General features: G+C 40.1%; 1 protein-coding gene across 5 annotated transcripts; it reads left to right on the top strand.

Moving 5' to 3' along the window:
* skp1 (S-phase kinase-associated protein 1) lies at positions 1-27499 on the top strand. 5 transcript variants are annotated; one of them, XM_060836838.1, is made up of 6 exons: positions 1-99; positions 15916-16012; positions 16757-16830; positions 23809-23952; positions 25848-25988; positions 26426-27499. In XM_060836838.1, the coding sequence occupies exons 2-6, from the start codon at positions 15916-15918 to the stop codon at positions 26459-26461; spliced, it is 492 nt and encodes a 163-aa protein (XP_060692821.1). In that variant the 5' UTR covers positions 1-99; the 3' UTR covers positions 26462-27499. The 5 variants fall into 5 exon arrangements, with proteins under 5 accessions (XP_060692821.1, XP_060692819.1, XP_060692820.1 ...); XM_060836836.1 differs by having other exon boundaries at positions 97-185; XM_060836837.1 differs by lacking the exon at positions 1-99 and adding an exon at positions 207-314.

Below are 27499 nucleotides of genomic sequence, written 5' to 3' on the forward strand. Positions count from 1 at the left end.
GGCGCTGAGTAGACAGCTATAGAGTGGGGTCCTGCCGTGTCCGTGTCGCTCGCGGTTCGTGCGGACATCAGCGACTGGAGCTGGAGGCGGCCTCTGACGGTGAGTGTGTGCGAGCCCCTGGAGCTGGAGGCGGCCTCTGACAGTGAGTGTGCGCGAGCCCCTGGAGCTGGAGGCGGCCCCTCACGGTGAGTGTGCGCGAGCCCCTGGAGCTGGAGGCGGCCTCTGACAGTGAGTGTGCGCGAGCCCCTGGAGCTGGAGGCGGCCTCTGACAGTGAGTGTGCGCGAGCCCCTGGAGCTGGAGGCGGCCTCTGACAGTGAGTGTGCGCGAGCCCCTGGAGCTGGAACTGGAGGCGGCCTCTGACAGTGAGTGTGCGCGAGCCCCTCCGCCTGGGGCAGAGCAGTGTCAGGGCGGTCGGAACGGCGCCAGGAAACTGTTGTGAATACCGGGAGTGACCTGTGTACACCGGTAAAGGGTGAGGTCGGCCTTCTCGTTGTTTTAAAGTGGTTGTGGTTTTCCATCTTCGGCGCTGCGTTCACAACAAGAACACCTTGTGGTCCCCTGTTTTTGTTTTGTTCACACTGCACCTTGTCCAGCTCTAGCCGTTAACGGTCTCTCTCTTCAACGATCTCTGGGCCATTTTCTGTTTTCTCTGGGGAAAAGAGCCACAGCTGTTTCAGTCTTTAGTGGAAATGACATTTCATGGAACCTTCCAGCTCAAAGGGCAAACCTACATCCAGAACCTCAGCCTGAGCTACAAATCTTCTCAAAACTCGCTAATGACATTTCATTTCTGGTATCACTCCACATATTTTAATCCATGGTCTCCATCGCCTCTTTATCCACTCTGTAATGGATTGATGAATTGTTTATAATATTCCGTGTGGTCTAACCAAAATTCTATGCAGATTTAACAACTGTACGTTTTCATTCTTTAAAATAAATGCTCTGATTTGTATATCTATAGCCCCAGATGCATTTGCTGCTCTGCCTTATTTAGGCACTTACTTTCAAGTTTTTTTCTGGTCTTTAATATTCTTACCAAAATGTGCCACCCTACATCAGGCAATATTGAAGTTCTTTTGAGTGCATAATTGTCATTCTGTTTCTTTATTGGTGGCTTTGTGTTTTTGTAAGCTTTCTATATTAATGGGCCATTGCAAATTTTGAAATTGCACATCAGATTTCTGAGTTGTGAATGTTGAACAACAATGATGATTCTTCAGGATCATCCGTTCACACTTTTCACCAGTCTAGCTACGTTCAATTCCTTTTGTATTTTACAGACAGCTTGCTATTGCTATCCATACCACTGCTTTGGTTATTGACTGCACGTGTTCTGACACTAGTCATGAATCTGCTCAGTGATACCCTTATGAAAGCCGTTTTAGAAAATTCATATCCTACTTTTTTACTATGTTAATCTTATCTATTTTTACTTTATCTCTGTGAATTCAACAATGGTAGTTTTATATAATATTCCCTTTTCAAGTCTATTTCTAGCTATGTTTCTATCACTTTTCATTAGGGCACTTCCACCTTTATCACTGATGTTAATATTCCCTAGGCTTGTTCTGTCTGCCTTTTTAATACAGTATAGGAATGCCATTAACTGTCTGCAAGTCATTAATAGCACTATTAATTAAGGACTGAAAATGTGTTGCTGGAAAAACGCAGCAGGCCAGGCAGCATCCAAGGAGCAGGAGATTTGACGTTTTGGGCATGAGCCCTTCTTCAGGACTGATCTCCAGCATCTGCAGTCCTCACTTTCTCCTGTTAATTAAGGAGTCAGTTAGTGCAGTAAAGAGAGGAGATATCTTGGTAGGGTCCTCAATGAGGCTTTGTGGGTAGAACTTAGGAATGTTAAGGGGGTAACTACTTTACTACAGAACAGATGTTCTCTTTGGCTGAAAGATCAGTCACAAGGAGGTATAGTTTAGGGTAAAGGGCAGGAGATTTGGGGGAAAAAATACTTTTTCACTCAGCTGATGTTGGGAATCTGGAATGCATCGTCTGGGAAGGTAGTGGAGACTGGAAACTCTACAACCTTTAAAAAACATTTGGATGAACATCTTAAAACTTAACACGGGTGGCACGGTGGTACTGTGGTTAGCACTGCTACCTCACAGCACCAGAGACCTGGATTCAATTCCTGACTCTGTGGAGTTTGCACATTCTCCCCGTGTCTGCGTGGGTTTCCTCCGGGTGCTCCGGTTTCCTCCCACAGTCCAAAGATGTGTGGGTCAGGTGAATTGGCCATGCTAAATTGCCCGTAGTGTTAGGTAAGGGGTAAATGTAGGGATCTGGGTGGGTTGCGCTTCGGCGGGTCGGTGTGGACTTGTTGGGCCAAAGGGCCTGTTTCCACGCTGTAAGTAATTAATTCAAGGAAATCGGATAAGTGTAGGAAATTGGGATTAGCACACTTTTAGTGGTAGTTATGTCAACGTAGACTGTGTTGAAGAACCATTTCTGCTCTGTATGTATCTGTAAGTCCTCTCTGACATGAATCCCTTTTCTAATGATTTTTGTTCAGATATACTTACTGGTGTTTCTACTATCCTTTCCTGAATGTGTCAACTTGTGACCATGCTGTCTCTCCAGGTGTTTTTATTCTCTAGGCTTGATCAATTTCTCATTTCTCATCTTTCTATCTTAGGAGAGATCAAAAAATGATATCTATTAGTATCATGTACACCATATTAAACTCCTTGGGTAATTACAGAGACAAATAAGCTATAATGAAATGTAATCTTTGAATTAACTCTAGGGCCATGCATTAGTGCAAAACAAAACAAAGAACTGTGGACTCAGCAGGTCTGACATTATTGGACAAAGGGTCACTGGACTCAGTGTTAAATCTGTCTTTCTCTTCACAGATGCTGCCAGACTTGCTGAGTTTCCCCAGCCCTTTGTTTTTGTTCTATGTATTTGGGAAGTAGTGTGTGGGGAAATGATGCAGGAGGGGAGATGTTCATCTTCCTGGTTAGAAGGGAGCTGTTGCCACATGTGATGATAATGTAATGGCTGTAACATAGATGTCTCAAAGGACAGAGTTAAGAACTTTATACTCCTGACATCAAGGATTGATTGGAAAAGGGAAATGGTTTAGTGACAGTATTGACCAAAAAGCTATTAAAAATATGCAGTTTTGAAGGTGTCTAATTAAGTTGAGAATGTTTCATTTAAAAAATACGCAATGTAGTTGGTGTATCCTAATATTTAAGGGAAAAGATTGAAATCAGTCCATGTGTTTTATTCCTAGTGAGTTTGTTCTTACTTTGGAGTGGGATATATTTTTCCAGATTCCATCAATCATTTCATTGAATTTCTATTTCTTTGTTGGAAATTTTCCATTTACTTGCCTGTGTTCCTACCCATTTAAGATCTACTTGTTCTACTATATTATTTTGCTTCATTCCTTTAATAATGATATGTTTATATGAGGATGATCACTAGAGTTAGAGTCCTCCAGCACAGAAACAAGCCTTTTGGCCCAACTGAACTAGTTCTATTGCCTGTGTTTAGCCCATATCCCCCTCTTCCTATCCTTCCTATTCATTTACTGTCCAAATGTCTTTTTAAATGAAGTAATTCTACCTGCTTCTATCACTTCCTCTGGCAGCTCAGACCATACAGGCACCACCCTCTGTATGAAAAAATTGCCCCACCGCTCCCTTTTCCCTCTCACCTCAAAGCTACGATCTCTAGTTTTGGACTTGACTACACCTGGAGAATGCACTTTGACTGTTCACTTTATCTGTGGCCCCCCATGATTTTCTAAACCTCTATAAAGTCACCCCTCAGCCTCTGATGCTCCAGGGAATAAATTCTGAGCCTATCCAGCCTCTTCTTGTAACTGAAACCACCCAGTACTTGCAATATCACCTGTACCCTCTCTAGCTTAACAATATCCTTCCTATAGCAGGGTGACCAAAATTGTATGTAGTGTTCTAAAAGTGGCTTCACCGATGTCTTCTACAGCTGCAACATGATGTTTCAACTCCTGTACTCAATGCTGTGACCAGTGGATGCAAGTATGCCAAATGCGTTATCACCTTGTCCACCTGTGATACCACTTTTAAGGAATTATGAACCTACACCCCAGTTCCCTCTGTTCAACAACATTTCCTAGGGCCCTACGATTAACTGGAAATGTCTTGTCCTGGTTTACCTTGCCAAAATGCAACCTCTCTCATTTATCTGAATTGAACTCCATCTGCCATTTCTTGACTCATTGGCCTCCATGATCAAGATCTCATTGATAACCACCTTCACAGTCCACTTGAGTCTGTTAGCTGCTGAAAGTATCTTTGCATTTCCTCTTTCATTCCCCTTCCTTGTCAAGGTGGTTATCAGTATGAAGACAGTCACACATCTCACTATACTAAATTATATCTGCCTATTCGAAGTTTGGAAGAAGATTTGTAGCTCGGGTGCTCGTTGTTGTGGTTCTGTTCGCCAAGCTGGAAATTTGTGTTGCAGACGTTTCGTCCCCTGTCTAGGTGACAGGAGCCTCCTGTGAAGTGCTCCTATGATGTTTTCTCCGGCATTTATAGTGATTTGTACCTGCCGCTTCTGGTTGTCAGTTCCAGCTGTGTTTGTCTATTTCAACATTCTCAGTCGTGTTAAAATCTGTTACTCTGGTCATTATTTATGACCTTATCAAGTTTTATATAATTGGTAGACTTTTAAACTATACTGCCTAAACAATTCAATCATTTATAAACAACAATCAGTGGTCCTAAAATCAAACCCTTGGGGGACCCCATTCAGGTTATTCAAAAATTATTTTCCTTTAACAAATTAATACTTGGCTCATGTGAAAGCTGTCAGGAAAAGTATTTCAAAAATCTGGAATAGCAAGAAAACAACAATGCTTCCTGTGCATAGGCATTGAAGAGGCAGTTTCAATTCAGATTTAAATCACAAATATTCATGGGAAACAAATGCAGAACATATCAAAATATGTTCTCCAAATGAAAACACTATAATTTCTCTGTTAAAGCAAACAATAATCCACTGCCACATATGTACATATTAAATTTAACTTCAGATATAGTTCAAATATCTCACATTAATGACAAAAATAGTCCTAATTTTTTTTTTTTAAGTTTCATAATCAGTGTTTTTAATTGGAATGTGTAGTTGCTGACAAACTGACATTTTAAATTTAACTTCCCAAATAAAGCAATCAGAATTACAGTGGTTACAGACCAATAACCGTACAACTTTGGTAGAGAAAAACATTCTTTGAATTTGCAATATGCCAATGAAGTCTTAATAATAATTGACAGAACTTAAATAGCTCAGCCTCAAATTCCAATATTCTTTAAATCATAACAAAACATCAACATTAAAATGCACTCTTCTTTTTGTGAGCACTCTGCATTTTAAAAAAAGAACAGCAGAGATATTTTAATACAATACTTTCCTCTGGCTAAAGCATGACCACTGACACAGTTGTTTATTGAAACAGGAATTGTAGAATTTCAAACAAATCAGGGGCTCAAGGTCTTCAATCAATTTGTTTTAGAACTTGGGATTGGTGCCTGGGAGTATGATGTTATTGCAATCACAGAGACTTGGTTGAAGGAAGGGCATATATGGCAACTAAATGGATATAAATACTTCGGACAAGGAGGGAGGTAAAAGCAGGAGAAGGATTGCATTGCTGGTCAGGGATGATATCACGGCTGTGCTAAAGGAGGACCCTATGGGGGGCTTGAGTAGAGAGGCATTATGGGTGGAGCTGAGAAATAAGAAGGATGTAGTTACATTGTTGGGGCTATATTACAGGCCTCCCAACAGTGAGAGTGAGATAGAAGAACAAATAGGTAAACAAATTATGGAAAGATGTAGAGGCAACAAGTTAGCAGTGATAGATTTCAATTGTCCCAACATTGACTGGGGTACATTTAGTGTCAGAGGTCTGGATGGGGCAGAATTTGTGAGAAGCTCCAGGAGAGCTTTCTAGAGCAGTATGCTAATAATCCGACAAGGGAAGGGGCCATATAGGACCTGCTGTTGGGGAAGGAGCCAGGCCAGGTGATAGAAGTTGCAGTGGGGGATTTCTTTGGGAACAGTGACCACAATTCTGTAAGTTTAAGAATACTCATAGACAAAGATGAGTGGTCCTAAGGGATGAGTACTAAACTGGGCCAAGGTCAAATATATCAAAATTAGGCAGGAGCTGGGAAATGTGGATTGGGCACATCTATTTGAAGGCAAGTCCACATTTGATATTTAGGAGGCTTTCAAAGATAGTGTAGGATAGGCATGTCCCATTGAAAGCAAAGGATAGGAAAAGCAAGATTCATGAACTGTGGATGACAGGATAAATTGTACGACTAGCCAAGAGGAGAAGGGAAGCATACATAAGGTCCAGGCAGCTAAGAACAGAATGGGCCCTGGAGGAATATCGGGACAGTATGACCAGTTTTAAACGAGGAATCAAGCGGGCTAAAAGAGGTCATGAAATAGCTTTAGCGAACAGAATTAAGGAGAATCCCAAGGCCTGTTATTCTTATAAGAAGCAAGCGGGTAACTATAGAAAGGATGGGTCCACTTAAGGATAAGAAAGAAAGGCTGTGTGTCAAACCTGAGAGAATGGGTGAGATTCTGAATGATTACTTTGCATCAGTGTTCACTGAGGAGAGGGACATGATGAATGTTGAGATTAGAGATAGAAGTTTGATTACTCTGGATCACGTTGACATACTTAGGAAAGATATGTTGGGTAGGCTAGAGTTTATTAAGGTGGGCAAATAACCAGGAGCGGATGGGATCTATCCCAAGTTGCTGAGGTAGGCGAGAGAGAAAATAGCTGGGGTCCTGACATATCTTTGTAGCATCCTTAAACACAGATGAGGTGTCGGAGGACTGGAGGGTTGCTCATGTTGTTCCCCTGTATCAGAAGGGTAGTAGGGATATTCCAGGTAACTACAAACCAGTGAGCCTGACGTCAGTGGTGGGAAAGTTGCTGGAGAAGGTACTGAGGGATAAAGTCTATTTATATTTGGAAAAGAATGGACATACCAGTGATAGACAACATGGTTTTGTGTGGGGAGATCGTGCCTTACCAACTTAATGGAGTTCTTTGAGGAAGTGACCAAGTCAATAGATGAAGGAAGGGCTGTAGATGTCATATACATAGACTTAAGTGAGGTATTTGATAAGGTTCCCCATGGAAAACTAATAGAGAAAGTGAGTCACATGGTGTGCAGGGTGTTCTAGCTAGGTGGATAAAGAACTGGTTGAGCAACAGGACACGAAGAGTAGTAGTTGAAGGGAGTTTCTCGAAATGGACAAAAGTGACCAGTGGTGTTCCACAGGGATCAGTGCTGGGGTCTCTGTGATATACATAAATGATCTGGAAGAGGGCACTGTAGGTATGATCAGCAAGTTTGCAGATGAAATGAAGATTGGTGGAGTAGCAAAAAGCATAGGGGACTGTCAAAGAATACAGGAGAATATAGGTAGACTAAAGAGTTGGGCGGAGAAGTGGTAGATGGAGTTCAATCCAGGCAAAAGTGAGGTGATGCATTTTGGAAAGTTAATTCTAGAGTGAATTATATAGTAAATGGAAGAGCCTTGCGAAAATTGATGAGCAGAGAGCTCTGGGAGTTCAGGTCCATTGTATCCTGAAGGTAACTGCACCAATGGATAGAGTGGTCAAGAAAGCAGATGGTATGCTTGCCTTCATCAGATGGGGTATTGAGTATAAGAGCTGGCAGGTCATGTTAAAATTGTACAAGACATTGGTTTGGCAGCATTTAGAATACTGTGTACAGTTCTGGTTGCTACATTACCAAAAGGATGTGGACGCTTTGGAGAGAGTGTCGAGAAGGTTTACGAGGATGTTGCCTGGTATGGAAGGTGCTAGCTGTGAAGAGAAATTGAGCAGGTTAGGATTGTTTTTATTAGAAAAAAGGAAATTGTGGTGGTGGGGACCTGATTGAGGTCCACAAAATCATGAGCGGTATAGACAGGGTTGATAGAGATAAGCTTTTTTTCCAGGGTGAAGGATTCAATAACGAGAGGTCTTGCTTTCAAGGTGAGGTGAAAAGTTTAAGGGGGATACACGCGGCAAGTAGTTTACACATAATGGTAGGTGCCTGGAACGCATTGCAGCAGAGGCAGGCACAGTAGGTTTGTTTAAGATGTGTCTGGACAGATGCATGACTAGGTGGGGAGCAGAGGAATACAGATGCTTAACAATTGGGCGACAGGCTTAGACAGTGGATTTGGATCAGCTCAGGCTTGGAGGGCCGAAGAGCCTGTCCCTGGGCTGTAAATTTTCTTTGTTTATTCTTCTTTGTTTTTAAGGTTACATGGAGACTGATTAGCAAGGTTAGATCTCATGGAATACAGGGACAATTAGTCATTTGGATACAGAACTGGCTGAAAGATAGAAGACAGAGGATGGTGGTGAAGGGTTGTTTTTCGGACTGGAGGCCTGTGACCAGTGGAGTGCCACAAGGATCGGTGCTGGGTCCTCTACTTTTTGTCATTTACATAAATGATTTGAATGCCAGCCTAAGAGGTACAGTTAGTAAGTTTGCAGATGGCACCAAAATTGGAGGTGTAGTGGACAGCGAAGAGGGTTACCTCCGATTACAACAGGATCTGGACCAGATGGGCCAATGGGCTGAGAAGTGGCAGATGGAGTTTAATTCGGGTAAATGTGAGTTGCTGCATTTTGGGAAAGCAAATCTTAGCAGGACTTATACACTTAATGGAATGGTCCCAGGGAGCGTTACAGAACAAAGAGACTTGGAGTGCAGGTTCATAGCTCATTGAAAGTGGAGTCGCAGGTGGATAGGATAGTGAAGAAGGTGTTTGGTATGCTTTCCTTTATTGGTCAGAGTATTGAGTACAGGAGTTGGGAGGTCATGTTGTGGTTGTACAGGATGTTGGTTAGGCTACTGTTGGAATATTGTGTGCAATTCTGGTCTCCTTCCTATTGGAAAGATGTTATGAAACTTGAAAAGGTTCTGAAAAGATTTCAAAGGATATTGCCAGGGTTGGAGGACTTGAGCTATAGGGAGAAGCTGAACAGGCTGGGGCTGTTTTCCCTGGAACATCAGAGGCTGAGGGGTGCCCTTATGGAGGGTTACAAAATTGAGTCATGGATAGGGTAAATAGGCAAAGTCTTTTCCCTGGGGTCAGGGAGCCCAGAACTAGAGGGCATAGGTTTAGGGTGAGACGGGAAAGTTCTCAGAGACTGAGGAGCAACTTTTTCACGCAGAGGGTGGTATGTGTAAGGAATGAGCTGCCAGAGGAAGTGGTGGAGGCTGGTATAATTGCAACATTTAAGAGGCAGTTGGATGGGTATATGAATAGGAGGGGTTTGGAGGGATTCTGGGCCGGGTGCTGGCAGTTGGGACTAGATTGGGTTGGGATATCTGGTCGGCATGGATGGGTTGGACTGAAGGGTCTGTTTCCATGCAGTATGCAAAAGGACTGAATGTTGTATAATGTTACTGTAAAAACAAATCTGCCCTATCTCACAGCCCATAAAACACATTGAATCGAGATCCTAATTCAAATAAGGCAAAACAGTTACTTCAATATTTTCTGAACCAGTATTTTAACAAACTAAAATATTTAAATATCACTTTCATAATTTATATTGAAACTTCCTTTTTCGACCCAATTATTAGAACAACCTTAATTTCAGCATTTCTCATTGCTTTTTTCACAACCTCTTAATGAAATTACACTGAAAGAGAAAACCCTCGCAGCGGACCACATTGTGCCGCGGTCTAAGCAACTCCCCATAATGTTTGATTGCAAGTCTTCTCCTTTCCTAATCGTTGAAGCAAGGCTTTACCAGCAGTATTCACATGTAGATTTTTCCTTGAAGTTTTTTTTTGCTGTATCTACTAATCAATCTTTAAACAGCCCTGGCAGCTGCCAATCTTTCAAATGGAACCGATAGCCCATTGCTCGACTGACTGCATTGTGTCCTGTCTGAAGTTACAGTAAGCACTATACAAGTTAAGTTCTTGTCATCTCTCAAACAACGATCTCTAATTCTAAAATGTTGGAAATCATTGATAGAAATAAATGTTTTATATTGAACATGACATCAAAACACAAATTTCATTTTTTTTAATCAAGTTCTAATAGCTAATAGTGTTGTGTATATTTAGAAAATGGGAATATTTTCTAAACAGCTGCAATTTAAATTGACGTTTATGAACTGAAGTTTAAAATGACAATAAAAACAGAATAAAATTAAATATTCCAGGTATTATTAGCATTGGTAACAAAGCATCAGGTGTACACACTTGGCCAACTGGAATGATCCAGAGGCCTTTTGATGGAGAGTGTGAACACCTATGCATCTTGCATATTTGTTTTTGAGTGAGGGCTGTCCTCCTGCAAACGCTGCAAAGTGACAATATCTGGTATGCTTGCTTTTAAAGCAGGTGATCGATTTAGTGTGCCTGTCAGTTCACAGATGGCAGCACATTTGATTATGGTCAATGGTTTAGGGAGGAGGATGGCTTTGAGAAGTTTTTGGACGTATAATGAATTCTGAATATAGAACATAGAACAATACAGCACAGAACAGGCCCTTCGGCCCATGATGTTGTGCCGAACATCTATCCTAGATTTAAGCACCTATCCATGTACCTATCCAATTGCCGCTTAAAGGTCGCCAATGATTCTGACTCTACCACTCCCACAGACAGCGCATTCCATGCCCCTACCACTCTCTGGGTAAAGAACCCACCCCTGACATCTCCCCTATACCTTCCACCCTTCACCTTAAATTTATGTCCCCTTGTAACACTCTGTTGTACCCTGGGAAAAAGTTTCTGACTGTCTACTCTATCTATTCCTCTGACCATCTTATAAACCTCTATCAAGTCACCCCTCATCCTTCGCCGTTCCAACGAGAAAAGGCCGAGAACTCTCAACCTATCCTCGTACGACCTATTCTCCATTCCAGGCAACATCCTGGTAAATCATCTCTGCACCCTCTCCAAAGCTTCCACATCTTTCCTAAAGTGAGGCGACCAGAACTGCACACAGTACTCCAAATGTGGCCCAACCAAAGTCCTGTACAGCTGCAACATCACTTCATGACTCTTGAATTCAATCCCTCTGCTAATGAACGCTAATACATCATAGGCCTTCTTACAAGCTCTATCCACCTGAGTGGCAACTTTCAAAGATCTATGTACATAGACCCCAAGATCCCTCTGTTCCTCCACCTGACTAAGAACCCTACCCTACCTCCGCATTCTTATTTGTTCTTCCAAAATGGACAACCTCACACTTGGCAGGGTTGAATAGGTGCCCCTGGGGTGGTCAGAAATCCGCATTGTGATGATAGCTGGTCACGTTGGTGTCATTATTTTGAAATGTTATTGGCAGACCATACATGTCAGGAGGTACCTCCATTTTATTCCCGCTTGGCATTTCAACCCTGATTCCTTATTTTACCTATCCTTTCTCGGTTTTTCCTGTTTTCCTCTACTTATATCATATTCCTCTCACTGACTCTTCAGCACTTCCCAAGACTTAGAGTTTCCCTCATTATCTCACACTGTAATCCCTCTTTGTGCATTGTTCTCCTAGCTAGTCAGTTTAGATTTGTTTGTAATTTCCTCAGCAGTCTTTCTCTATGCAAATATTAAAGTTTTCCATTTAGTCCCAGTATCTCGTTTCAGATTGCCTCCTCCACCTTTAACATTTATCAATGTCCCAAGTTCCTCCTAGCGGCCAAATGTAATTTTCCAACTTTTTATTTAAGCATCCTGATAAGCGCCTGAACTTTTCCTCATTTGGGGGTCATCCTGGCATAATCGATGCAATGGAGTCCTGAACAATATTTGTCCCTTTTTTTGTTTTAAGAATGAACTTCCCCTTTATTCCTATATACTAGTGTCTTTAGTCTCCACACCCATTTCAGGATTCATGTGGATATCTCCCTTCTTAACAAGAGGCCTAAGGCAGGGTAGTTGAGACAAACACAATAATTATATTTTTTTTGCACTATCCTTTGGAGACTCTGACCTCCTTTTCCCACGGGGACTTGAACCTCCTTTTCCCAGAGACTTTAACTTTCAAATTCCGGGGGACTTTAACCTCCTTTCCAGTAACATGATTCTGAAAGTGAACTCTTGGCATGCAAGTGCATAGATTAGATTACTTAGTGTGGAAACAGGCCCTTCGGCCCAACAAGTCCACACCGACCCGCCGAAGCGCAACCCACCCATACCCCTACCCCTACATATACCCCTTACCTAACACTATGGGCAATTTAGCATGGCCAATTCACCTGACCCGCACATCTTTGGACTGTGGGAGGAAACCGGAGCACCCGGAGGAAACCCACGCAGACACGGGGAGAACGTGCAAACTCCACGCAGTCAGTCGCCTGAGGTGGGAATTGAACCCAGGTCCCTGGCGCTGTGAGGCAGCAGTGCTAACCACTGTGCCACCGTGCCGCCCACCGTGCATAATAAGTTACCTCGGAAATTCCGTCACCACAGAGTCCCAGGGGACGAGGGGTCGACTGAGTGGTAAGTTAAGGAGAGAGATCAAGGTAAATCTTATCTCGTGGGCCCATCCATCTCACACAACTGGCACTCAGATGATCGCTTATTCAGTCCACCTAAAAGCTCCATGTATGTTGCAATCCCACCGCTGCCACCAAATGTTAAATTCTTTCTTCCTGAGATTCTTACACACTTGATGCAACTGCAATGTGCCAACTTCTGCAAACATCGAAAATTTTATTGAGCAAGCACAAGCTTTTGGAGGATCCCTCAACACTGTTTGCCGTGCTTGCAGAACCGTGTTGAGAGGTCTGTCTGAACAAAGGAACTAGTTCTTCCTTTGTGCAAAGTCTCATATCATAATCAGTAATGCCCACAAGACAATCCCCCAGCCATCACCCCCACAGTCACATGGCACTTAAGACGCAATGCAGTGACCTGCTCATCTCCAGAAACAATGTAACATCCCTTAATGACCAAATCTTTGTGAATCTTTTTTTAAACTACAGGGTGTGGTCAGAATTGCAACTGGGAGGAGAAAGTGAGGACTGCAGATGCTGGAGATCAGAGCTGAAAATGTTTTGCTGGAAAAGTGCAGCAGGTCAGGCAGCATCCAAGGAGCAGGAGAATCGACGTTTGGGGCATGAGCCCTTCTTCAGGAATGAGGAAAGTGTGTCCAGCAGCCTCATTCCTGAAGAAGGGCTCATGCCCGAAATGTTGATTCTCCTGCTCCTTGGATGCTGACTGACCTGCTGCGCTTTTCCAACAATACATTTTCAGCTCAGAATTGCAACTGCAATGTTGTTATTGATTTCTGAATACGGGATAGTAATGTAATTCTTTTATTCTGAATAACTAGGAAATGGCTGTGCAAATGGCTCTGAATGGCAAGGGTTGGGAATGTAAATTTCTTACATTCTACCTGTAAGACAGAGACATCCCACCCTAGCCTTGGGACATCCAATTTCCTACAGGTCAGCAGAGGAAATTAACTCTTTAATATCTCACTACCACCACCCTCTGTCTACAATCTAAATGCCCCCCAATGCTGCTTTCTGTCATTTGTTCTGGCCCATTTGCCATCATTGGGAATGTTGTGATCCATCTGTTTTACATTTGCATGCTAGGTAAAAAAGAAATCCTGCAAACATAGCTTAAAAACCTATTAAAAAATTGATATTGTTGTCTCGTGGAACTTTATTTGGGGACAGTTGCAACCATACATCAGGCAATGCTCTGTTACACTTATTTACCATATTTGGATATAAATGCCCTGCTCTATCACCATCTCACTATTTGGCAATTTGCTGTGTATTCCTATTCGCATGATGGATCTGTTAACATCTCTCTCATCGTAGATAAATTCTATTATTATCATTTCAGTCAAAGAGTCTGTTTTCTAATGCCATTGTTATCTAATTAGTGTGCCTGCAATCCCACCCCTTTCCTCCCAGTCTTATCTGAAAATGTGTTGCTGGAAAAGTGCAGCAGGTCAGGAAGCATCCAAGGAGCAGGAGAGTCAACATTTTGGGCATGAGCCCTTCTTCAGGAGCAGGATTCTCCTGCTTCTTGGATGCTGACTGACCTGCTGCGCTTTTCCAGCAACACATTTTCAGCTCTGATCTCCAGCATCTGCAGTCCTCACTTTCTCCTCCCAGTCTTCTCATGATATAATCTGCATTCTTCAGGCCTGTCCTTTTCTGTAGCTGTGATCTGTTACATCTGCCTTCTTATTACTGATTATTGCCTCCAGGTCCCTTTTTTTTAATTTTGTAATATGTATATGTTTCTACATGACTGGTTAAATTATCTTTAGAAATTTATTAATGTTTTTTAACATTGCTTTAATATTTCTGTTTTGTGTGTTGTTTCCCAAGTGGTTTTTGTTCCTAATCTCTTCCCCAATTTCATCTGAGATTTTGTTTTCCTTCGGTTTCTCTCTCCCTGAATCCCCTGCTGATTGTCCAACCTAGTGTGCTAGTTTAACATTTCACCCATAGCCTATTTTCAATAAGAATTAAATACACTGAACAAAATAGCTATGTTCTTGTAAATTTTATGGTAAATATCAACTCCATAATTAAGAAAAAATGTGGAGTAAAGTTCCACTTGGTAGTTTTGAACATAAAAATAATGGATTGACTGTTGGAACTTTGTATCCATGTCACTTCTGTCCATCTGGTTGGATTAGGGTTAACTTATTTTTAATTTATGGAATTACATAGAATATTTCAACGCTGGACAGGTTATTCAGCCAACATGTGTATTCTAGTATGTATGCTTCATGTGAGTTTGTGTTCTATTCCAGAAAGTCAGGTGGTGAAGGATGGAACTGGAAGCAATATTTTTATAAACTTTACTAACAGACATGTGTTGCAAACATGTATTTCTTGGCCCAACAACCACACTTTCAATTTGTTCCTGTTTATTGGAGGAAACTTAAATTCCTAGTTAATTCCTACCACTTATATACAATTAACATCAGGGGCTCTTATGGTGCAGTGGTGTTGTCCCACTGGGGGAGGAGACCCAGATTCATGTCCTTCCTGCTCATGGACAGGTTGGTTTTTAAAAATATCTAAACAACTAACACCGCATCCCACTTTACTTTCTCTCGTCTTTTAAAATATCGTTTCCCTCACATTTATTTATCAATGCATTGATAATGACCAGATCCATCAATATGTTGCTTAAAACCTGAATTGTGTGTTCAGTTCTCTGGAGTTCAAGTTGAAACTATTATATTGAGATTTAGAAGTGTTGCTTTAAACCAAATGCTGTTTAGATTAGATTAGATTAGATTACTTAGTGTGGAAACAGGCCCTTTGGCCCAACAAGTCCACACCGACCCGCCGAAGCGTAACCCACCCATACCCCTACATTTACCCCCTGCCTAACACTACGGACAATTTAGCATGGCCAATTCACCTGACCCGCACATCTTTGGAATGTGGGAGGAAACCGGAGCACCCGGAGGAAACCCACGCAGACACGGGGAGAACGTGCAAACTCCACACAGTCAGTCGCCTGAGGCGGGAATTGAACCCGGATCTCTGGCACTATGAGGCAGCAGTGCTAACCACTGTGCCACCCACTGTTAGCAAGCAAAATCGAGTGTGATGAAGGGTTTATGCCCGAAACGTTGATTTTTCCTGCTCCTCGGATGCTGCCTGACCACCTTTTCCAGCACCACACTCCCGACTCTGATCTCTAGCATCTGCAGTCCTCATTTTCTCCAACTCAGATTCAAAGTTGATAATTTAGCTTTTTAATATGGTGCTGGTAAAGCACCTTAGTTAAATTGTGTGCATTATGGTTTTGAATGGGTTTTGTGATGAGACAGAATTCAACAACTGGTACTGTGATTTTGAGCACTGTGATATTTCCTGTTTTTATTTTCAGATGCCATCAATTAAACTCCAGAGCTCTGATGGAGAAATATTTGAAGTTGATGTGGAGATAGCAAAGCAGTCTGTGACAATCAAGACCATGTTGGAGGGTCAGCATTTTTCTCTTTGGAAATAATCTTGTTTACTAATTAATTATCCTTCAAGGACCTCAAGCTTCTTTGTTTAATAAAGTGCAAAATTTGAATGAACTTTGATTTACTAATTACTAATTTATGCCTTTTAGGTTCAGTAAAGGTTATCTGCTGATAGAAGATAACCATTTAAAGTAGTTATTGATATTTTTCTTATTGAGTTTCTCATCACAAATAAAATGACCTAAAACAATACCAAAATTGTGAATATTTAATGAATGCGTGAAATAACCTTGTTCATTTGCTTTCTAATTTAGATTTCAGGTCTTTTTTTTTAAAGACATGTTGTTTTTCTTTCAGTTCTTGCCCTAAACTGGATAATAAGACAGGCAAATAAGACCCTTGTTTCAACCTCTCCTAATTGGCTCACCTTAAATCACTGTCATAAAATCTGTTTGTTCTAAGAATATACTTTTACCTCTGCTGTTTGTTACTTTACTAAGATAGAACACACTTTCTGGATTTTGGCTTTTTTTAAAACTTGTTGTCCTCCTCTTGCTTTGGTGACAGGTCTTAGATACATTGTTGTGCAGAAGACCTGAATAGAGTTAATGGGAATCCACATTTACCCATGTTTTAGTACACAGATGGGACGGGAGAAAGGAAGCATTTAATACTGAAAACATGCTTTCTGTGTGTGAGGTGAGGGAATCCTGGTGAATAATGACAGATGATTAGTTAACTATGTTTTATTCTGCACAGATTTGGGAATGGATGATGAAGGTGATGATGATCCTGTTCCGCTTCCAAATGTCAATGCTGCAATTCTCAAAAAGGTAAGAATATGTATTAAATTCTCCAATCAATATTACATGAGTGAGAAAAACCTGAGAATATGTAATTTGTATTGAGGCTGATTGAATGCTTGATCTCTGAGTAAAAGATACACTAGGGACCAGTAATCATGATATAGTTGAAGTTAGCATTCAGTGAGAAACTTGGGTTGGAAATGACTGTGCCAAACTTATATAAAGTAATTATATAAGGATGAGAGCAGACTTGGCTGGTGTGGACTGAGAACGGAGTTGAGTGGAAAAGATGGTTAAGGAACAATGCGTCAGATATTTGAGAAACTAGTTCATGACTGTCAGCACAGAAGTAACCCAATGAGAGGGAAGGATTCTAGAAAAGGTATTGGTCAACCACAGTTAACTGGGGAATTTGATGATGGTATCAAATTGAAAGAAAAAGCCTATAAAGTTGTAGCGATTAATGGTAAAGCAAAGGCTTAGGAAATTTTTAAATGCCTTTGAAAAATGACCAAGAAAAGGGGACAAAATAAGCTATGATGGCAAAATTGACTGTGAGAGCTCATTTAAATGAGAGAGGCCACAATGAACATTCTTATCTTTTAAAGAAAGAGATGTGGAAATAGGGAATAAGGAAGTAGCAGAGGAGTTAAATAAATACTTTGCATCTGTCATCACAATAAAGGACACTAATGGCATTTCAATGATGGTAGTGTGGAAAAATGAACTCAATAACATTCACTAGAGGGGAAAAAAAGTACTAGGCAATCTAATGTAGCTAAAGGCTACTAAGTCTCCTAGGCCTGATGGGTTTCACCCTGGGGTTTTAAAGGAAGAGCTCCAGAGAGAGTGCATGTGCTGGTCGTAATCTTCCAAGAATCCTTAGATTCTGGAAAAGTCCCAGAAGGTTGGAAAGGTACCAAATAACACCTTTTAAACAAAACAGGGAGGGAGACGAAAAGAAACTCTTAGATATCGGCAATTAAGCTTAACATCTGTCATTGGGAAAATAATTCTATCATAAAGGGTAATTGAAGAGTAGTTATAAATACATTATTTAATTGTGCAGAGTCTGTGTAGCTTCGTGAAGAAGAATTTATTGTGTTTTCTGAGGAGGTAGCAAACTCGGCAGGCAAGAGGAACCAGTAGATGTAATATGTTTGGGATTCCAAAAGGGTTTGAAAAGATACAGTACATAAGATAAGAGAAGAGTTCATGGTATTGGAGATGGTACATAAGCGTTGATAGAGGATTGGCTAATTAATAGAAGACAGAAATAGAATAAGGGGGCATTTTAAGGATGGCAGCCTTTAACTAGTGGAATCTCACAGGGATCAGTGCTGGGGAAACAATTATTTACAATATGTATCAATGACTTGCATGAGGAAAGTGAATGAACGGTCACAAAGTATGTAATAGTTTGTGCAGATGGCACAAAAATAGAGGAAGACGGACACGTTTGACAGAGGAATATAGACAGATTGAATGAGAAGTTGGAGACTTAACAAGAGGATATAATGTGGGAAAATATGAGGTTGTGTAATCTGGCAGAAAGATTAGAAGAGCTAAATATTAATTAAATGAGTAAATAATTTAAGCTCAGCAGTTCAATGGGGAGGCAAATGGACTGTTGGCCTTTATTTCAAAGGGAATGGAGTATAAAAATATGGAGTCCTGCTAAAACTATAGAAGATACTAGTCAGACCAGACCTTAAATACTGAGAACCGTTTTGGTCCCCTTCTCCAAAGGAGGATTTACTGGCATTAAAGACAGTGCAGAGAAGATTCATTAGGTTGATTCTAGATATAGAGGGATTTTCTTGTGAGAAAAGGCTGTGTAGTTTGGGCTTGAACTAAATGCATTCAAAAGAATGAGAGGAGACCTTCTTGAAACATGTAAGACTCTTAGGGTCTTGGTAGTATAGATGCAGTGATATTGTTTCTCTCTTGTGGGAGAATCTAGGACTGGTCGATGTGTTTGGAGTAAAGAGGACACCCATTTCACACAGGTGCGGATTTTTATTTCTTTGAGGATACTGAATTTCTGGAATTCTGTACCCCAGAGGACTATGAAGACTTGGCTATTTTAAATTGTTCAAGACTCAGACAAATCTTTAATCAGCAAGAGTTATGGAGATAAGGCAGTAAAGTGGAGTTGAGAATTATCAGAGCAGTCATGATGTCATTGAATGGCAGAGCAAATTTGATGGACTGAATGGCCGATTTCTGCTCCTACATCTTATCATGTCAAGAGTAGGTCAGAGACTATGGAGAGAATTCTTCATGAAGGTGTTTAGTAAAATTGATTCAGTTGTTAACATTTTTATTGTTAAGTTAGAGGGTTGAGAGTTGAAGTGTCACTCTAGCTATTTTCATCTAGTATAGAAGGAACACTACATTATCATTGTGATTACAATTTGGATAAGATTTTAAACCTATATAAGAGATGGCATGACTGTTCAGACCAGTAATTTTTCTGTTTTACTGGTTAGCATTCCTTAGCCTACCAACATCACTAAATCTGGATAAACTGCATATTTGCTGTTTGAGGAAGAATTTGCAATGTATGTGTTAGCTTGCAAATTTATTACCATATCAACTGTGACCATACTTAATTAATAATTGAATGTGAAGCACTTCACACCTCTTAAGGATGAGATACTTCTCAATGCAAGCTTTTCCCAGAGTTCACGAGATCACCAATTTTAATTCATCTGCTGTGCCAAATATCTTCAAGTGTTGCCTTGAGAATTTTGCATTTTTTTTGTTTTTACCTTTGGTCACTAGCCTATTATTACCTGCTGTATTTTCATAAATGTTCTCTCTATTTTCTGCACTGATTTCCTTTGCAGTGTTGATTCTTTCTTTGGAAAATGAACTCTCCTATGATTTGTTAATATTTGTGTGAAACCTTGGATTTGCATGGGATTACCTCCACATGAAAAAAATTGAGACCATTGTTTTAAACAAAATGTTATTTCTTAAAATTTGAAAAAATTCTAGTGACAGTCTTCCATCTCATTTTTTTTTCTCCTGAGTAAGGGTTCCCCTGCTATCATGGTTGATACAGTCTTCAGATATGCCCATTTCGTTTCTTCCTTCAGCTCTTCTTCCCAGAACTGTGATGGGGTTCCTCCTATCTTCTTCTTCCACTCCACATGCCTCCGTGTACAACAGATAATCTTCTGTCATTTCTGCCTCTTCTAGCCTGATTCTATGGCAAACACAGGTTTACCTCCCTTTTCAGCATTCTCAGTCGTACTGAGCATCCTGTCTCCCTTGAACAGCACTTTTCTGTGTACCAGCAGGAAATATAACATTTGCATTTTAACTTTCTCTTTATTCACTGCCTATGGTCCCAAATAAGTTTTCCAGATGAAACTGTGATGTACATGTGGTACTTTAAATCTAGTATACTGCTTACAATGTGGCCTCCTTTACGTTGGGAAGAACAAATCTGGATTGGCCCTCAGTAGAACACCAGTATGCAAGCATGACTGTGCTTCCGGTCTCCTGTAGTTTTAATTCTCCATCGTTCTCGCAACTTTACCTCTGGTGTTAATGTATTACTGTATTCAATGACGCTCAACACAAAGATATCCTGACTTTCGATTGCACAATTTAAACCCAAAGAACAATACCTAACAGGAATAGATCCTTTGGCCCTCCAAGTCTGTGCATCCACATCATGCCCTTCCAATACGAAATCTGCCTTCACTTAAAGAATCCGTATCCCTCTATTCCCTTCCTATTTATGTATTCGTCCAAGTCCTTCTTGAACGCTGCAATTGTGTCTGTTTCCACCTGGCAATCTGGCAATGCATTTCAGCCTTTGTGTGAAAAATTTGCCTTGTACATCTGTGTCCCCTAGTAACTGACCCCACCACCCTGGGAAAAAGCCTCATGCTTTCTACTCTATCCACGCCATTTGCAATTTTATAAACTTCTATTAGGTTGCCCCTCAACGTCCTGCATTCCAGTGAAAACAAACCCTGTTTATCCAACCTTCAGCTAAAATCCCCCATACCAGGCAACATCCTTGTTAATCTTTTCTGTACCCTCTCCAAACAGCCCACATCCTTTTGGTGGTGTGGTGACCAGAACTGTAAACAATATTGCCAATGTGGCCTAACTAAAGTTGTATGAAGCTGAATCATAACTTGTCCTACTTTCTACTCCGTGTCCCTTCTAATGAAGGCAGCCATGCCATAAGTCTTTATTACTACCTTATCTACCTGCTCTGCCACCTTCAGTGATCTGTGGACCTGTACGCCTGGATCCTTTGCATTATCAATATTCTTAAGGGCTCTGCCATTCACTGTATAACTCCCACCTGTACTTGACCTTCCAAAGTGCACCTCTTCACACTTGTCCAGATTAAATACACACTGCCATTTTTCTGCCCATGCCTTTAACTGATCTATATTCTGCTGTATCCTCTGACAGTCCTCTTCACTATCCACAGTTCCACCAATCTTTGTATTGCCCACAAATGTACTAAAGAGACAAGCTATGTTTTCCTCCAAATCGTTTAGGTAGACCATGAACAGCAGAGGACCCAGCATTGATCTCTGGAGTATCACTAGTCACAACTCTCCATTCCAAAAAGCATCCTTCCACTGCCACCCTCTGTCTCCTACCACTAAGCCAGTTCTGTATCCATCTTGCCGGCTCATCCTGATACCATGTGACCCCCAAACGGAATGTTGAGTTCAACAATTTCAGGCTATGACACCTTTGCTGATTTAGGACCAACCTCCTTTGTTTTTTCCTTTATCTTGCTTTTGGACAATAGCTGGTCATCATTCTGCCTTCTCTAGGCAGATCCTTTTGATTCTTAACTTGTCTCATTGCCATTTCCATTAGCGGTATAATTCATCAATTCTTTTGTTCCTTAATCTTGTCTTCTACCCTGTCACTAACCTTTCCACATTTTTTTGTTTTTTGTACCTTTCCTTTCATGTATTTAAATATATTACATCTCCTACTTTTCTCTGAAAGACCACGAACCCAACCTGTCAACTTTTGCACCAGCGATATTAATTAGCTTTCTCAGTGTTTTTGGAATTTTCTGCTTTTATTTATGTTTCCTGCATCTGCAGCGTTTTTTGTGCATTAGTACTTAGTATGGATTTTACAGGATCATTATTGATGTAGTGGGTCAAAAGTTGTCCTTTAGTTTCTACTATCAGAATTTTAACTCAGCCCTGGCCAGTGGAGTAAAAACTTAGTTCTGAGTTGAAAGGGCTGTGCGAAATGGGTTACGGGCGTGCAAACAATGAACAAGAATAGATCACTTTGTCCTTTGACCCTGCTCCACCCTTCAATAAGATCATAGCTGATCTGATTTTAACCTCAATTTGACAATCCTATCTGTTCCTGATAAACTTGACTTAGTAATCAAGAATTATGTAACTTTACCTTTTTAAAAATATTAAAAGATTTTGCATCTGCTGCCTTTTGAGGAAGAGCTTTTTGAAAACTCCTAACTCTCCAAGAAAAAAGGATTCTTCATCTCTATCTTAAATGGGTGACCCTTTTTTTTTTAAAACTGACCCTACTTTTTTGATTCTCCCACAAGAGGAGGTATCCTTTCGACATCCACCTGGTCAAGTCTGCTCAGGATGTGCATGTTTCTGTTAAGTCACCTCTGATTGTTCTAATGACCTAGCCTTTCTCTCTGTTCCTCACAAGACACGCTGTTCATTTTAGATATTAGTCTCGAAGCCCTTCTGCAACTGCTTCCAAAGTGTTACTATCTTTCTGTAAGTACGATAACCATAACTGTTCACAAGGCTGCAGATGTGGTCTTATTCTGAAAACCAAAGCAAAACCTTCCCAGCCTTATATTCAATCCACCTCTCAACAAAATACAGCACACTATTGGCTTTTTTGATTTGTTGTAACTGCACGCTAATGTTATGTGATTCATACACTAGAACATCTAGATCTCTCTTTTTCTTAGAGCTCTGCAACCTCTGACCATTAGGATAATATGCTTTTTTAAATTCCTTCTGCTAGAATAGACAATTTCATACTTTTCTTCTTAGTGCTCCATTTGCCAAATCTTTGCCTACTCACTAAACCTATCTATATCCCTTGTAGGCATTTGCATCCTCTTCGCAACACACTTTCCTGTCTACCTTTGTGTCACTGGCAAATTTGTCAATCAGACCATCAGCCCTTCATCCCAATCCTTCATGTAAATTGTAAGGGATTGAGTCTACCATTCCCTCAAAACTCTGCGTGCAGCCGATGTAATGTTGCTTGCACGGCAATCAGTGTACTGACAGAGATTGCAGCATTGACTTCTCGTTTTGAAAGCACATGAACCTCTGAAGTTCATGCAGAAGCAAAAACAAAAAAGGGGGTTGCTGATTGAGGCCCCAAACCAACCTGTGTGGCACATCAACTGTGACATCCTGCTAGCATGAAAAAGGCTCCTTTATTTCTACCCTCTGGCTGGCTAACAGGAAGCAATCTTCTATCCATGCCACTGTTTTATCCACTATTCCTACCCCTAGATTTTTTTTCCTCAATAACTTTGATGTGGCCTTATCCAATGAGGTTTGGAAATCTAAATGCAGTACAACTACTGGTTCCCCTTTATCTGCAGCATAAGTTACTTGGGTAGGGGAATATCAGCTAAGTTCTTACAATTCAAAACCTTGTGACAAAGTAGCAGTAAGTAGTAAAGTAAAATTCACATTCACATCTCAGGATTTTTTTTTGAGATTGAGATTTAGCAGATTAAAGGGAGTTTATCTGTGATTTTATGTGATTGAAACAATAAACAAAATGGAAAGTATTCAATTCCTGGAACTAATATCAAAATTCATCGGAAAGTAACTTTTTTTTTTATCTTGCCAAAACCTATGAGCTAAAGTGCATAGGCAAAGTGTATATGGCAAAGTGTAACTTTGGTATTGTAATCAAGCTATTATTCCTTTTTGTTCATCTATACTTTCACTCATTCATTTACACCTATCCATGTGTTGTGTCTAGGTGATTCAGTGGTGCACTCACCATAAGGATGATCCTCCTCCTCCTGAAGATGATGAGAACAAAGAAAAGAGAACAGATGATATTCCAGTATGGGATCAGGAGTTCCTCAAAGTAGATCAAGGAACACTATTTGAGCTAATTCTGGTGAGTATTTTTTTAAAGCATATTAATGAATACTGTAAATTTTTTTTCTCTTCCAGTCTGCTTGTGTGGCAGTTTGACTTGTATATTTAGCTGGTCCAGAAATTCTCCAGATGAACCTCTCATCTACTGCAGTCAACTGCCCGTTTGATTTCTCTTGGTCTCTATCTATGATAGAGAACATGATCAATAACTTGCTGTCGTGATCACCATTCATCATGATGCCAGGACCTTCCAGCCCATGATCATTATAAAATGTGAAATTCTAAATTTCCTGTGCTAAAATTGAGCTTAAAATTTATTCTTGACTTTTTTGAACCATTATTAAGCAATTCAGATTTCCAAAAGTGTTGTATGTTGGTGTACCGTAAGTGGGATATATATTTGAATGTGAATTTCTAATTTTACCTGGTTGTGGAGCAGAATATTTCCAGAGATTTTAAAGGAACTAAGCACCAACTTTTACAGTCTACTTTTATTTGGTCATGAGTAATTCATTCTATAGCTGCGTTGAACTTTGTTCTGACCATACAGGTTCCCTCACTGCTATTGGATTGAAATAGCCCATTCCAAGTAAAAACCAAGAAATGTGGGAGCTGGAGATCTGAAACAAAAAAAACAAAGTAGTGGAGAAACCCAACAGGTCTAGTAGTATCCGGAGAGAGAAAAACAGTTAGTGTTGAAAATGCTCATTCTGTGTCTCTATCGATGCTGCCAAACCTGCTGAGTTTCTCCAGCACTTTGGTTTTGTTTAAGAACAAACAGGCTTGTTTCCCTAATCGTTTGTTATCTTGTACTCTGACCTCGACAGATTTCAATACAATAAACCATTCCAAATACGGTATTTCTCTGTGGTCTCACTCTGTAAGGCTGCTCTTGTTTGGTATTTTTTAATCTGATAGTAGGTATGACAACCTAACAATAGTTTCTCTCCTCACCTCTGTGTTACTACGTGCAGAGTTCCACACCTCCCAAAATAGATCGTTCTTTGGCTCCTTTTTCTACATGCTACCTTTCAACAATATTATCCATTGACATGACATTAGATTCACACATTAACTTTGATAAACACACTGCTATGCCTTTCGACCTCTTCTTTTGCCCCCATTGCCTTTGTGTATTATTATGACTGCTCGTTTCTTTCTTGAATGAGTTCTAGCTTTCTCCAGCTAAGCATCAGCACAATAAGCCATTGTCTTCGTGCTGTAATGACAACATCACTCCTTTTGCATTGATTTCATTCCTCCTCATACTTGCTGAATTCTCAGTCTCCCAAGTCCCCAATTTCTTGTTCTTTACCTCCCTCTATTTTCCCACTCTTTTTCTGAAGCCTTCTTTAATTGCAGTTCTACATTAACCAAGATCCTTTCTTGTTGGGAATGGTTGAAACATCACCTCTAGATGGCGCAAAGGGCACACACGCAAAAAGAGAAACCTGACGTCATTGGAAGTGATGAAGCATTTTAGTGACTGTAACAAATCAAACTGTTTCAAATGAAGTGGAAAATTAAGTTTTTGTTTTTTGGCCTTTAGTATCTTCTTGTCAAGTTATTTGGGTATCATGCAGAAAATTAATTCCTGAAAATATTAGGAAGATTAAGAGTTTAGCAAGAAAAATGGTAGAGCAGATGGTGTTTACTGAGACTCTGCAGTTGGCCTCAGTCATGGAGATCCATAGCCCAATTTTTTTTAAAAGGACCAAATGTATAAAATTCTGTCCCATTATCAACTGTGTGGACATTAAGTTCCTTTAAAGGAACACTATCCTCACTGTTAATGTACAGAAATCACTACCTGCAATTCTGTTTTAAAATACTTTACTTTTTTGCTATAACTTTTTTGGAATCTTGATGGAGTGGAAATATGCAATTGAGATATCATTTTTTTTTGTTATTTAGGCTGCAAACTATTTGGATATTAAAGGTCTGCTTGATGTGACATGCAAAACAGTAGCAAATATGATCAAAGGTAAAACTCCAGAAGAAATTCGTAAGACTTTCAACATCAAAAATGACTTTACTGAGGAAGAAGAAGCCCAGGTAATAACAATAACTCTTACTTTTTATTTAAATTTCAATTGCAGAAAGCCAGGTTTAGATTTTCTGGTTTTGAAATGAACAAATTGTTTGTCCTAAAACAAAGAGCCAAACTCAAACAGGGAGTAGCTGTATTGCTTTTTATTCTGTCTGCATGTAAATTGTCTCATTTATTTAGGCTGGTTTAAATATAAGCAGAAGTCATACGAATATAGAGCAGGAGTAGCCCTAGAGTCTGCTATTGCCATTCTAAATCACTTCCAGCTCAACACCGTTTCTTGTGATTTCCTCATATTCCTTTGTCATTAGAAATTTGTTGATCTCTGCCTTGAACACAGCCAGTGACTGAACTTCCGCAGCCATTTGTGGTGCAGAACTCAGGATTTCATTTCTTTAGGTGCACCGTTTTTCACCATGTTACTCTTTTTTTTAAAAAACAGGTTCGTAAAGAGAATCAGTGGTGTGAAGAAAAATAAAGGTCCCTGTCCTCGATAATTCTCTAACCCGCTGAAAGAATTTTCCAGTTGCTGTTGCACTGCACTGTTTTGTACATGTTTAATATTTGGAAAATTCGACAAAAGGAAAAAAAAAGCATTTAATTGCATGATGTTTCCTTACTTGTTCAGAGCAGTATGTTTTAAGCTTTATATTGTTATTACACTAGGATTGGAAGTGACATCCAGCTTTACACCACACGATTTATTGTAGGAGTTTGACTTCAAGAGGATTAGAATGTCTCTGTGTCATTAAATCTAAATAGTGTGGGCTAGACAAAAATCCTTTAATACAGTTGGCATGTCTGATTTTCATGTAATCTAGTCTAGAAGACAGCAGGATATGCATTAAGGGGGTTTTGTTCAATGATTGACAGCAAATTCACTCCTGTTTTAAGCAATTGAACAATCATTTGCTTCTATACCAATAATTGCACAATAATTTGAAGAGATTTGCAGCATGAAGGGTATGGCCAGATTATCCACAGTAATTTTAAAAATTGATTGAGACAATTCTCTTTCTTTGTGGGTTCAAGTACAGAGCACATTCTTTACACTGTAACCAGAATTGTGACTTGCTTCTATATCCAAGAATTACTGTGGACCCATATTCCCATTTAGTATTTGTATTCTGATTTTTGAATATTTTAGAAGTACAGTGCTTTTCTGATTAAAGCAAGTTTCATTTCTTGCACTGGCTCCCCTCCTCTGCTGCATTATCTTCTTTTGCTGAAAAGTACATGATAATCAGAAAGTAGTGTAAGTTTCATTGAACAGCAGTGCTACTGAAAGACTCCCTAATAGAGTTTCTCTTCATCCAATAGAGATGTTGTATGGTAAAACTCATACAAAAAACTGGATGGGAGCTCCAACTTTTACAGGCCATTTACTTGTTTAGATTTGTTATTTACTTACTTTTTCTGTACAGTGTACTTGACTGCAATTACAAATTAAAATACTCCAGTTTCTCTGCTTGTGATTTGTTGTCTGTTGATCAATAAAATGTATCTATAAATTGCA

The sequence above is a fragment of the Hemiscyllium ocellatum genome, chromosome 16 (genome assembly GCF_020745735.1).
Source record: "Hemiscyllium ocellatum isolate sHemOce1 chromosome 16, sHemOce1.pat.X.cur, whole genome shotgun sequence".
In the NCBI taxonomy this organism is placed as follows: Eukaryota; Metazoa; Chordata; class Chondrichthyes; order Orectolobiformes; family Hemiscylliidae; genus Hemiscyllium; species Hemiscyllium ocellatum.

Excerpts from the sequence above, each read along its gene's own strand:
- skp1 (XM_060836838.1), top strand. The coding sequence starts at position 15,916 with ATGCCATCAATTAAACTCCAGAGCTCTGATGGAGAAATATTTGAAGTT. Across the intron at positions 16,831-23,808 it reads ATGCTGCAATTCTCAAAAAG|GTGATTCAGTGGTGCACTCA; the intron begins GTAAGAATATGT and ends TGTTGTGTCTAG. Across the intron at positions 25,989-26,425 it reads CTGAGGAAGAAGAAGCCCAG|GTTCGTAAAGAGAATCAGTG; the intron begins GTAATAACAATA and ends TTTAAAAAACAG.